This window comes from Lepidochelys olivacea (assembly GCF_965140295.1).
Source record: "Lepidochelys olivacea isolate rLepOli2 genome assembly, chromosome: 3".
NCBI lineage: Eukaryota > Metazoa > Chordata > Testudines > Cheloniidae > Lepidochelys > Lepidochelys olivacea.
This window is the reverse complement of record NC_140413.1, coordinates 130,981,273-130,995,027: the sequence shown is the minus strand read 5'-3', so window position 1 is coordinate 130,995,027 and position 13,755 is coordinate 130,981,273. Positions and strand designations below refer to the sequence as shown.

At 42.4% G+C, this 13,755-nt stretch overlaps 1 protein-coding gene across 1 annotated transcript in view; it reads left to right on the top strand.

Moving 5' to 3' along the window:
* Nucleotides 1-13,755, top strand: part of CAPN9 (calpain 9) — a 48,958-nt gene that overhangs the window by 15,644 nt on the left and 19,559 nt on the right. Inside the window, exons 4-11 of the mRNA XM_084625152.1 lie at nt 1,984-2,117; nt 2,928-3,096; nt 4,289-4,372; nt 5,367-5,452; nt 7,423-7,500; nt 11,992-12,152; nt 12,893-13,050; nt 13,537-13,745. Of these exons, the coding sequence (XP_084481278.1) occupies nt 1,984-2,117; nt 2,928-3,096; nt 4,289-4,372; nt 5,367-5,452; nt 7,423-7,500; nt 11,992-12,152; nt 12,893-13,050; nt 13,537-13,745 (1,079 nt within the window). The remainder of the gene's footprint in view (nt 1-1,983; nt 2,118-2,927; nt 3,097-4,288; nt 4,373-5,366; nt 5,453-7,422; nt 7,501-11,991; nt 12,153-12,892; nt 13,051-13,536; nt 13,746-13,755) is intronic.

Below are 13,755 nucleotides of genomic sequence, written 5' to 3'. Positions count from 1 at the left end.
TCTCAATCTTTTTCTTTTAAAGGCCCCCCCCAACATGATATAAAAACCCCACAGCACACCTGTGTCGCAGCAATTGTTTTTCTGCCTATAAAAGCTAGGGCTGGCATTAGGGGGTAGCAAGCAGGGCAATTACCCGAGGCCCCACCCATAGGGGGCCCTGCAAAGCTACATTTCTTAGGCTTCAGCTTCAGCCCCAGCCCTGAGTGGTAGGGCTCAGAGCCCCTGGGCTTCAGCCCCATGCAATCGAGCTTTAGCTTTCTGCCCTGGCCCCCAGCGAGTCTAATGCTGGCCTGGTTGGTGGACCCCCTGAAACCTGCTCGCAGCCCCTAGGGGGGCCCAGATTCCTAGTTGAGAACCACTGATCTAGTCTGACCTCTGAATGATGTCTGAGTTATTCAAAGCAGTACTTGCTAAACTCACCTTAAGTGAGAGTCTTGAGAAGAAACCTAGAAAAAAATTTAATTTTTCACCGTCCCACGCTGTTTTTCTATTATAAAGGGAAGTACAGTGTTAGAAATCATGGCATCATCCCAGAAAGGTTTAAATACCCAGGGCCAAATTCTACACTCAATTACATGTGTCCAACCCCACTGCCAGGAAGTCAAAGGGGTTACATAGTCATAATCAAGAGGAAGACTTGCCCCTACAGTATATGTAGGTTTTTAAGATGGCTTGAGTCACATGACATTTTATATCTAGTTCAGATCAAGAAATATAATACAATTCCTAATGACTTTTAATATCAGTGTATCTGACTTAGTTCAGATTCCTGCTTCTTCTAAATCAGGGGTGGGCAAACTACAGCCCGCAAGACGGATTCGGCCTGTGAGCCATTTTAAGCCAGCCCACAAGCCGCACCACACGGCTCAGCCCCACTGTGGCTGGGGCACTGGGTCAGGGGCCGCACCATGTGGCTCGGCCCCGCTCCAGCCGGGGAACCTGCATCCCTTCCCGCACCCTTGCCCCAACCCTGATCCCCCTCCCGCCCTCTGAACCCCTCGGCCCCAGCCCAGAACACTCTCCTACACCCCAAACTCCTCATCCCCAGAGCCTGCACCCCCTCCCTCATCCCAACCCCAATTTTGTGAGCATTCATGGCCCGCCATACAATTTCTATTCTCTGATGTGGCCCTCGGGCCAAAAAGTTTGCCCACTCCTGCTCAAAATAGTCCAATATAATGTAATAGAGAGTGATAGTTATATACATTTTTAAAACAAACTTCTAGAATTTAATATATAACTATAGGTGCTCAGACACCATGGTGGTGGGCATGATGTAAGAACATGGATCGAATAGAATAGATCTCTGCTATAGAATTCCTTAGGTTGGTTTAAAAATTCTATATAAATTGTATATTCTGCTAAATGTTAGATTTTTAGAATAATTTATATAGAACCTTACTTAATTTCTGTAAAACTCTATTGGAGTTTATCATAAGGACTCAGAGAAATTGTGGGGGGATGTACAAAATTCCTGCCTGCTATGAATTCAGTCTGTTACTTACTATTTTGTCCCATAGCACTCAGTATCCTTCAGTTTGTAATGTATATGTTAATTGAAAGTCTGTCCCAAGACACAGCTCTCATATGAATTCAGTGTAGTTTAAATAATTTACTACAGTTTGACGCTACAGCATATATAAAGTGGCTCAGGATCAGAATATTGTTGCAGTTCCAGGTATGGCAGTTTGTGTCTATGGAGGTTTCACAGCAGCTGTGTCTTTGTGTCAGGTTTAGAAAATAGAAGCCCACCAGTTTCTTTATTGACTTGATTGAGAAGAGGCTTAGTGGGGGAAATGTGGTGCTTACTTTGGGTCAGATTTCACCTGCCTCACAAAAGCGGTGAGATTTTAGTCTTATAACAGCCCCCAAATGTTACTGAGACACTTTTGGAGCATGGGAATATGGTAGTTAGAGAGGCGTGCTCGCCTTATGAAATATTACAAGTTATCGAACAATTCTCTCATCCTCCATTCAACACAGTTTTGGCAGCACAATGAGTGGCTGGATATTGTTATTGATGATCGATTACCCACCTTTAAAGACCGCTTGGTTTTTCTACACTCGTCTGAACACAATGAATTCTGGAGCGCCTTACTGGAAAAAGCCTATGCCAAGTAAGTACTGTCTGCCTTTGGTGCATGCATTGCTCAGTTTGTCATACAATGAAAATCGTCAGCTTTTATTTGTTCATTGCAGTTTCCTCAGCCTTGACCTGGAGATACTATGTCCTAAATTAATCCCCGATGGATTGATCCAACTTCCAGTAATGTCAATGGAGAGACTCCAGTTGGCTTCAGTGAGAACTGGATCAAGACCTAAAACCTGCTCTCTGTTTTTCTGCTGAGAGTGCTAATAATGATGCCAACTGTTACGGCTAAAAACTGGAATAAGACTATCTACTGGTTTTGCATCCAGCAGGTCACTGAACAACTTACAGCAGGGGTTCTCAAACTGGGGGTTGGGACCCCTCAGGGGGTTGCAAGGTTATTACATGGGGGGTCACGAGCTGTCAGCCTCCACACCAAACCCCGCTTTGCCTCCAGCATTTACAGTGGTGTTAAATATATTAAAAAATGTTTTTAATTTATAAGGGGGGGGTCACACTCAGAAGCTTGCTATGTGAAAGGGGTCACCACTACAAAAGTTTGAGAACCAGACTTACAGTATGGTCACTGCCAGCCTGTGCTGGATTTGAACCAATAATGAATTGGAAATTAGAATGAGGAGGTGGGGGAGGGGGGAGAGTTTACATTGTAATTAACAAGACTGAGATTCTCCTGTCACTGAACCCAGTTTTTACTCCATTAATTTCAACTGAGTTACTGCTGGTTTACACCAGTGTAAATAGGTGAGAATCCAGCTCAGTGTAACCTAAAAACAAAAGGTTTTAAAAACATTTCTCACTATGGATGTGTAACTTTCAGACTGAATGGGAGTTATGAAGCCCTAAAAGGAGGCAGTACACTAGAAGCCATGGAAGATTTCACTGGAGGAGTTGGAGAAATGTACGAAGTCAAAAAGGCTCCAGAAAATTTCTATGAAATCTTGGGAAAAGCTCTTGAAAGAGGTTCATTGGTGGGCTGTTCTATTGATGTAAGTAAAAGACTAGAGAGGGTTTAGTTTTGTGGGGGGTATTTTTTAAGTAAAAAATTTAAAAAAATCCCACTGAAATTAATAGCGAATAATTTGCAATAGTAGCAAATAAGCACTGCAATCATTTATAACCAATAGCTGTAATCTAACATACATACAATACCAGTTTAGTCATTATGGCAGCTGTTTGGAAGAAGAGAGTCATTGGATTTCAGCTTTGTATGTGCAATTTATGTATGTATGTAATGTGTGTAATAACAGTGAATTTTACTTCCTGGCTCCATTCACCTGACCTGGGTCAGAGGTAAAGCTGTTCACAGCCCCTGTCACAGGGCAGGAGTCAGTGTCTACTGGCTTCAGTGATTGCTGTTCATCGAATCATAGAATACCACGGTTGGAAGGGACCTCAGGAGGTCATCTAGTCCAACCCCCTGCTCAAAGCAGGACCAATCCCCAATTTTTGCCCCAGATCCCAAATGGCCCCCTCAAGGATTGAACACACAACCCTGGGTTTAGCAGGCCAAAGCTCAAACCACTGAGCTATCCCTCCCCCCAATTTTACAATGTTACAATTTTTGTGCTATTATTATTTTTGTCTGCAATCCTGAAGTAAGCTCTATGTAGGCACAGGGGGGTTTGCAGAGTCAGTGCCTGAGTTTGTAAATTAATGTTGTTGTTCATGAAAGATACCAGATTTAGGACAATCCTGGAGTGTTGGCAACCCTAGTTACAACACTGGATTTATCCATAGAAGAGATACCACATGGGCAGCAGCTGTAAGCTTCCTTACACTACTCTGCCAGTGTGTCTTATCCCTGACCTAGAGGAACCTGCCATAGGGGTAAGAGAAGATAATTCACTCACCATCCCCACTAGATGCTTGGTCTTTTCCCCCTGGAATGCTGAGAGCATTCCTATTGATGACAATCTTAGTAGAAAGTCCCATATTTTTCTAATATGTGAAACAAATAAAATCATTTTTTCTGTTGCGAAAGTGTCTTCCCTAAAAGACTGAGCCAGTGTGCAGTATTGTAGGAAGAGGAAAAGCTATACTGTCATTCACAGTACCTTTTAGTACAGCCACTTACTTCTCAGTGTATCTAGCTGTGACGGGCCCGGATACTGACAGAGTGTCACCACGTACAATGTCCTCTCAAGGAAGGGTATGTCAAAGTGTATTTTCATATTTCAGACCAGCAGCGCAGCTGAGTCAGAAGCTCGAACCCCTTTCGGCCTCATAAAGGGTCATGCTTATTCAGTAACTGGCATTGACGAGGTACGTCCCAATTGTTGCTATGTTGACAGTATGTGGTGAAGAGTGAGCTGGCAAGAGGTGCAAACCTAGAGCTGGAAAGTGAAAGATCATAAATCCTGTTCTTCACATCTCCTGGATGCAGTTTGGCTGGCGAATTGGGGTGGCTGCAGTGTATGAGGAGGGGACTGGATTTTGGCAGGCCACACAGGGCATGCCCCTTCTCCCCCAGTCTAAGGTTTTGTGCCCAGCTTCTTGTGCCTAAAGGAACTTAGGGGGTGAGGCCTGGGAGCCAGAGGACTGTATGTATCTTCTGGTTCTTCCCTAGAACTGAGTGAAAGTTTTCAACTAAAACTTTTTTTGGGGGGGACAAAAAATGTTGATTCTGTGACACTAAATATCTTATGAATTTGTGCTGATTTCACCAAACCGATTCGGTTGGGAAAAAAAATTCTGTAAAAACCAAAACGTTTAGTGTTGACATTTTTGAAGCATGTGGATTTTTGATTCAAAACCACTTTTTATTTTGAAATGTCCTTTCATTTTTTAGAAATTAAAAATATTTTCAGATGCACGAAATTGAAACGGCATGGTTCATTTTGGGTCAAACAAAGTGATTTGTTCAACCTGAAATTATTTTTTTTTCAACTTTTGGGGGTTTACCAGAAATATTAGACAATTTAATTTTCAGTTTGGCCTGAATTTTTTTTTTTTTTTTTAATTTACAGCAAACTAAAAACTCCATTATTCACCCAGCACCACTCTTCTCCCCTGTGAAGTGAAACTCTAACACAGCCCAGTGGGAGGTTTCTCCTTCCTCTCCACCATCCCTTCTACCCTCTGCACATTTGCTCCAGCAGAGTTCCCCAGTGCCCAGAAGTGTTATCTAGCCTAGGCACTCTGGAGAATTGTCTCTTAGTTAATGACAGCAGCCAGCCAGGGATTACTACAATAGCAATAGTCCCATTATATTTTAAGGCCACTCAAGAATTTCTCTATTTTTGGTCTTCCTATTTAGGTGAGCTCCCGAGGCCGAAAGGTGCAACTCATACGGCCAAGAAATCCATGGGGACAAGTGGAGTGGAATGGCCGTTGGAGTGACAAGTTAGTTTTATGTATAATAACTATTTGTATTGAATAGAGGTCAGACTGCCGAGGAGGGAAGTCAAGTCTAATTAACAGCCTACACATGCAGAACAGTGCTGTTGTCGTCCTAACATCCTGACTTCAGTATTGTCAAGACTGCTCAGCTACCATTTAAAGAGGCACTGTCAAGATTGTTTAGTCCCAAAATGTAGGTACTGTTAAAAATAGAAACAAAATCCACTATTAATATAAATGTCATTATTTTTAAGATAATTCCAATGGAAAATGTATAATTTGTATTATTTAAACATTCCCCTGCAGTATTTGCAACACAAACATCCAAACACTGTGCTATTACAGGACAGCTGGAAAGTGCTGAGGTAGTGTGTAGGAATTGGACAGTATCTCTTTAAATATTTTGTGAGCCCTCTAATGGCACTTACTGTGTTCTATGTTTCTGAAGCCAGAGCTCCAAGGTATATATTGTAGGTAGGACTTGCATGTTGTGTAGTTATTAAAGACAGTTATTTGGACCACACTTGCCTGTGTGGTTCCTTCATATTACATTGGCTGTGTAAAGAGCAAAAGACCCAACAAATGCCAACTGGGAAAAATTGTGAAGCTCCCTAGCCTCTTTCATTATCCAAGCTGGATGAAATGCAAATAGTCATTTAAAAAGCAAACAGCATAAATGGTGAACAGTAGATTCTATTCTGGAAATTCCTACTAGTTTTAAGAGAAGGGACATTTGAATCAATGCTGGATTTTTCATGTCTGAATACATTTATACATGGCCTGTTTCTGAGATCACTTACATTGCTTTACCTCCATTATCTTCAACTGAGTTTTTCCTGATTTACGCTGGTATAAATGAGAGGAGACAGTTCCATAATACATCCTGACAGCCCCTTTAAAAACAGTGAAATAATTAGCAGATTTGAATCAGTGCTGGAAATTTATCAAATGTCCCTTCTCTTAAAACGATCAACAAATCAATCCCAGATATTTACATTTCCAAGTGTAGTTATGATCCTTAGTAAATTCCAAAAATGTGAGAATAGTTTAGCAGTATAATTAGAGATTATTAAATCTCAAAAGATTTAGTAGTTCAATTTAGAATAGGTATCCAGCCATTTGAGATTTTTAGCCAAAGTGCTGTATCTGCCAAAAGGGACTCTGATCCTGCATGTGGAACTGCTAATGCTGATCACAGCGTCCACACAGAGTCCTACTGAAGCCAGTGGGACTCCATGTGGGCCTGGGAGTCTACACTAACACGTTGACTTGCAGGCTCAGGGCTTAGGTTAGTGATCTCATTAGAGACTTCTGGTACTTCCTGCTTAGAATCAGGTTTGAAATATACACTGCTGTAAGAGCAGGCTTTCATTAAACATCTAGGCTTTTCTGCTTCCATCCCTGCTAGAACGAGGAATGGCAGCAGTGAATGGAAATGAAAAAATAGATTTTCAGTTGGGTCATCAGGTATTTCAGTTTCTCTCTCCACTCATCTGTACAATTAAAGAGCACCATCCTGCTCCCACTGACTTCATCTGGGAGCACCGGATGGTTCTATACTAGCAACAAACTTCATGGCAATAACGATACAGATGCACAGCAAGGTTTACAGTACAGTGGATGTACCGTCTAGAGATATACCACTCGCAGTACTTAAATTTACCTTGGTTTTTGTAGCATTCCCTATTCTCACTGTGGGGATCATTGCAAACACAGTGGTACTGGTCAGTACAGCAGTACTGTAACCTCAAGATTTAAGACCTGATCCTGCTTCTGTCTAAGTCAATGGAAGGTTTGCCATTGGTTTTAACAGCAGCAGAATCAGGCTCCTTAAAGGCACCTGTTGTGGCTACTGCTCAAATAAAATCAATCTGAAAGTGGTGTAATCTGCTAATATATCCAGCTGGTGTCTTTGAGCCAAGGGAAATGAAGTGCTTGATAGCCTTGTAAAGCCTGACTTTGTTTTCTTGTAGTTCTCCTGAATGGCAGTCAGTCAGCCCATCGGAGCAAAAACGCCTGTGTCAGACAGTGCTAGATGATGGAGAATTCTGGTATGGTACCCTTTTGAAAAATAAATATGCTGATGAGAATACAGTGAGCAGGCAGGCCAAGTGAGGCAGATGAGACTAGCTCTGAACTGGGAAATTAGTACTTTAATCCAAAGAGGACTGGTACAATACAACTCTCTCCATTTAAGCCACTCTCAATTTACATAGTCTTAATAGCAGAGTATCTATCTTTAAATATCTTTACGATGTTTAAAATGCCATACTTAGCAACTGTAATTAATATATTTAAAACACTGTGCATTCGAAAGTTCTCAAGATCAAAATGAATGACACTGTAATGGACTTGTTTCCTGAAAGGTTATTCAGACACAGGTTATTTGCACAATGTAGGGAATGCTTCAAAAACAAGTCTGTCAAGTTTTGTATTATCTAAATACTCCACTCCTGTACATCACATTTCAACTTACTAATACCATTTGAATTGGGTGATTCTCCCAATGCAGCATGTGCCACACCAGGTGAAAGAATGACTCATGAATTTCAATGTTGCATGTCAGAGGCTACACAAATGCTGTGCATCTTTAAGGACATGAAAGTAGTGAAATCAGCACAGAGCAGCCTAACAACTTCTGAAGAGTTTTCAGCTGTTTTTTTCTCATATTTTGCTGTCATTTAGAGCAGTGTGATCTTGTAGATAGAGCACTTGACTGAGACTCAGAGGACCCATGAATTATTCCCAGCTCTGCCACTGGCCTGCTGAATGACCTTGAGCAAGAAATGGCCCCTCTGTGCCTCAGTTTCCCCATCTGAAAAAGGATGCTGACCTCCTTTGTAAAGTGATTTGAGATCTAGTGGTGAAAAATGCTATATAAGAGTTAAGTACTATTTAGAATTCAAAACAGTCTTGACACATTGGAGAATTAGTCTGAATTTAACAAGATGAAATTTAGTAGAGATAAGTGCAAAGTTCTCTACTTCAGACAGAAAATGAAATGCACAGCTATAAAATGGGGAATAACTGGCTAGCAGGGTAGTACTGCTGAAAAGGATGTGGGGTTATAGTGGATCACAATATGAGAATGAGTCAACAATGTGATGCAGTGGGAAAAAAAGGCTAATATTCTCGGGTTTGTTAACAGGAGTGTTGTCTGTAAGGCATGTGAGGTGATTGTCCCACTCTGCTTGGCATTGATGGGGCCTCAGCTGGAGTACTGTGTCCAGTTCTGAGCACCACACTTTAAGATAGACATGGAAAATGTGGAGAGAGTCCAGAGAAGAGCAACAAAAATGATAAAAGATTTATAAAATCTGACCTATAAGCAAAGGTTAAAAAAACTGGGCCTGTTTTGAAAAGTCTAGAAAAGAAGACTGACGGGGGGACCTCATAACTGTCTTCAGATCTGTTAAGGGCTGTTACAGAAAGGACTGTGATCAATTGTTCTCAATATTCACTGAAGGTAGGCCAAGAAGTAACGGGCTTAATCTGCTGCAAGGGAAATTTAAGTTAAATATTAGGAAAAACTTTCTAACTATAAGGGGTAGCTAAGCTGTGAAATAGGCTTCTAAGGGAGGTCATGGAATCCTCATCACTGGACACCTGCCAGGGATAGTCTGGGTTTATTTGGTCCTGCCTCAGCACAGGGAGCTGGACTTGATGACTTCTCAAGTTCCCCTACAGTTCTGTTCAACATCTTGAATGTTCAGATTGTGAGTTCTCTGGGGCATGAACTATCTTTGTGTTATGTTTACAGCACCAAGCACAATGGAGTTGAGGGGGGTCCTTAGATTCTACTGCAGTAGACATCATAATAATAAATAATAATAGTTAAGTCTTAATTTCAGGGATCCCAACAGATATTTACTTTGTAAGCTATTACATACTGCACCTGAAAATTAAACAAACAGCTCACTAACAGTTTAAAAACCAGTGCTATACTATAGCTTCTGGATATGGCTAGCTTTCATGCATTTCTCAGGGCACACGGATTATGTGCTACATTTTAAATAATAGCACCTACATGTGGTGTTTTTTTCTGTCATGTTTTACCAGTTTATTCTCATGCATTCAGTTCAGAGTGGCATGAAGCAAACTACAGAAGGCTGCGTTAACTGTTTTAAACATAAATTTTAAGACATTTCAAATGGGAAATACGTTTTTGATAAGAATTTGTCTCTTTTACCCTCTTTTCCTGTTAACTAGGAACTAGCAAGACCTTAAGGGTAACATGTTCAGGGCTAGATTCTGATCTCAGTAACTTACAGTGAGTTACTCTGGATTTACACCAAGAGTAACTAAGGTCAGTCTTGATAAGGGAGGGTAGAGAGGAGAGGCAAATTCCACATTCATTATTGTGCTTCTGCCAGAGGGGAAAGATTAACCCTGGGGCTAGTTAGCAAATCAGCTTCTAAATCTCTCTGTCTCCCTCCCTCTCTTTCAAAGACGTAGGGCCAAATTCTGCTCTCAGTCACACCAGTGTAAATCCAGAGCAACCCCAATGACGTGCTGGTAAGTACTTCACATGTACATCTGTGTAACAAAGAGCAGAATTTGCAGCACTTGGCCCAAAAGACATAAATTGTGCTACACGGCCAGGATATTTGTGCTAGGTACACAGAAGCAAAAGGGGTTGTTATCCAGCCCTTATTCTCAGTGTACCAAGAAGAGAAGCAAGAAGCTGGAGTGCACCTGGCTTGCAGAGCTAGCAATACATTGAAGGGAGACACAACACAAAAAGGGAGATGCAGACAGTGAAATCAAACTCTGCCATTTGCTCCCCTATCAAAAGTGTGCGATGAAAACTTTCTAGGACAGTGTAAGTTAAAGTAACCCTAGGCACCTATTACTTATTCAGCAGAATATGAAATCTATTATAGCTGGTGGGACTGTGATGTTGCTACCCCTGTGTGCTATTGTGAGGATCGCATCCTGTCAACACCCACCCATACACATTGCCTGGAGCTCACTGGCTTTTTCCTGCTATTGTTCATTTGTGTCATTCAGTCACTAAGGCCCAGATCTTCAAAGGTTGATTTCAATAGATGGTAGGAGACTAAATATCTTTGAGGATCTGGGCCTAGCTCCCCAACTGGATACCTGGTGTAGCAAAGCAAGACTCCCTGGCACAGCGCCTCCTGCTGGTTGTCTGGGAATTAGCTCTTTTCCAGCATACAGCATGCCCTCTGCAGGCCGGTGTCCCTCCTGGACCCCAGTGCCCTTTACCTCAGGGTTCTGCCCCCAGCAGTACCCCACAGTCTAGGTCTCCCCTCCCTGGGGAACCCCCAACCCTCTATCCCCACCTTGCCTCAGTGGCTACTGTCAGTCATCATCTAGCCCCCGCTCACTGGGGCAAACTGCAATCTGTCATGGCCACTCATCATTGGCAAGGGGGTCAGACCAGCTGCCTCTACCTAACCACAGGCTGCTCCTCCCAGACCCCGTACCTGCATAGGCCTCTATCAAGGCTTGCAGCCTGGGGAGTTGCCAGGCTGGAGCTCCCCCTCCCTTTCCCCAGCACTGCTCTGTCTCAAATACCCTTCTCTCCCAGGCAGGCAGCCAGGTCCTTCTCTCTCAAGAGCTAGAGAGACTGACTCAGCTACTGGTTCACAGCCCTTTTATAGGGCCTGCTGTCTCCTAATTGGGCATGGCCCCAGCTATGGCTGTGTTCCCAATCAGCCTTCTCTTATTGGCTCTCAGCCCCAGCCCTCTCCAAGGACTGGCTTTTAACCTTTTCTGAGCCAGAGCAGACCGCCCTGCTATAACTGGTTTCTGCTACACTGTTTTCCTGCTCTATTTCCCATGCTATCCAGCAGCAGCTGCTGTACTGCACACCAGTCTCTGATTTGGTAAATACTTTCCCTACTGGTTCTTACTCCAGTTTGGTTCAGGTCTGAAAGCAGACCCGTTCACAGCAAGTGAAGTGCCAGTGGACCCTTCCTATGTCTTGCTGCACATTGGGCTGTCTGTACGCTTCTTGGTATGTGAGTAGGAATGGTTGTACGCAGCGTATCACACTTGGTTATAGTTCAATATTGGTAGAACTTTAACCCCTCTGTCCTGTTTTTGCACTAAAAAGGATCACTGGGCCCAGGAGCTGTGAGGCTAGAAGACTAGAGCCTCCCTTCTCACACCAGTTTTTACACTAGTATCACTCCATTGGGTTGATTCTGCTCTGTCCCTGATGCTGGTGTAAATCAGGAGTAACTCAGATGAAGTCAGTGGAGTCTCACTATTTTAAGATTGGTATAAGAGAGATCAGAATCAGGCCCATTGGGGTCAATGGAGTTACTTGTGATTACACTCGTGTAAAGGAGAGGAGAATCAGGTCTATGGAGAGAGCTCTTCAACTGGTGTAAATCAGCATAGCTCCAATGAAGTCAATGAAACTACACTGATTTACAGAAACTCATGATCCGGCCCTATGTTCTGATACTCTGCATTTTGAATTGGTCTCTGGGAGTAGTTTCTGCCTAGGCTGCTGCTTCTGTTCGGTCACTAATGTGATGCACTGACTGTTTTCCCTTCCTTTCATTTAGGATGAACTTTGAAGATTTCAAAACACATTTTGATAAAGTTGAGATCTGCAACCTCACCCCAGATGCTCTTGGGGACAATGCTACCAACAAGTGGGAGGTGACAGTCCATCAAGGGAGCTGGGTCAGAGGTTCCACTGCTGGAGGGTGCAGAAATTTTTTAGGTGAACAGAGATTCCTTTAGAAAAAATTCACACGCCCATGGAAGCATCCATTAGAGACACAGAATTCTTCACCCCTTTGTAACTTCCACAACCATGTGCTGAATAAAGCCGGCGGAGTCTCAACTAGCTGAAACCCAGCAAAATATCAAAACAGTCACAAGATTCCACTTGAGAGAAATAATTTTCTTTGCCTTTCAGTTTTGTGCACCTCTTTCTCCTATCATGTACATTTGTGCAAACTAGGAGTAACTCCACTGAGATCAGTTAAGTTACACCCTTGTCAAAGGACTGTAAGTGAGAGGAGAATCCAGCCCTTACCATCACATTCTGCTCATGCTGGTGTAGACTTGAAGCCACTCCACTGATTGAATGGAGTTATGCCAGATTTACACCAATATGAATGAGATCAGAAGTTGACCCTTTGTGCTTTTATATTTTCAACAAAACCCCAATTAATTGTCTTGTAACTTTCATCTCCAATTTAAACCATTGCCATTTAATGAGATATTGGGGCTAAATTCTGCTATTGTTTATACTAAAACCCAAGTCCCTCAGGATTTGGCTCTTTGTGTGCAGAATTGCATTGAAATCATCAAGGTACATAATGGAAAATGGAAAAATAAAACAAACATAAAACCCCCAAACCTCAAATTACTCTCTCTATTGTCCTTGTTTGGCTCAGTTTAAAATTTTTTTTTTTTTTTGGAGGGAAAAAACATCTGTGTTCTTTGCTTTGGCAGACACCTTTTGGACAAATCCACAGATCAAGCTGCATTTGACAGAGAAAGATGATGGGAAAGATGAATGCACATTTATAGCAGCTCTGATGCAAAAGAATCGACGTAAACTCAGGAAACTAGGTGCTGAAATGCTGACAATTGGCTATGCTATTTATGAGGTACTTGGTATTTTACGATGTAGTAGCCATGTTTGCTCTTTCTCTCTCTCCCCCCTTGTATCTCTCTGTGTGTCAGTCAAGATTTCTGCATCACACCCATTGCTGTTGTATCTAATCACCTACGTTCTTTAAATAATGATGAGAATGGTAGCTTTTCCTTTAAAATGTCCTTATATTGGTGCAGAAGGGCTTTGCTAAAATGGAGTTTCTCCATCCTAGAGCCCCTGCATAAAATGCCTTAAAGTCTGAGAGCTAGATTCCCCTGGTATCCAAGCTCCATTTAGCACAGGAGAATAAGGTGAGAGGAGTGCCCGTGGCTAATGGTGACTTCCTGATCCTGGAGCCAGTGAATCATGCATGTATCTGGCCCTATGATTCTAGATCAAGAAGGGAGGTGGGAATCTGACATATCTGAACCATGCACATCAGTTACTTTGCACACAATAATGAATAAAACTGAAATCCCTGCTTCAAATTCCATTGCAGAGCCCTAGCAAAGATGGACACTTGAACAAAGACTTTTTCAGATACAACCCTTCCAAGGCAAGGAGCAAAACCTACATTAACTTAAGGGAAGTCTCTGACCGAGTCAAGCTGCCACCTGGGGATTATGTTATTGTTCCTACTACTTTTGAGCCACACCAGGAAGCTGACTTCTGCCTGAGAATCTTCTCTGAGAAAAAAGCCATCACAGAGTAAGTAATC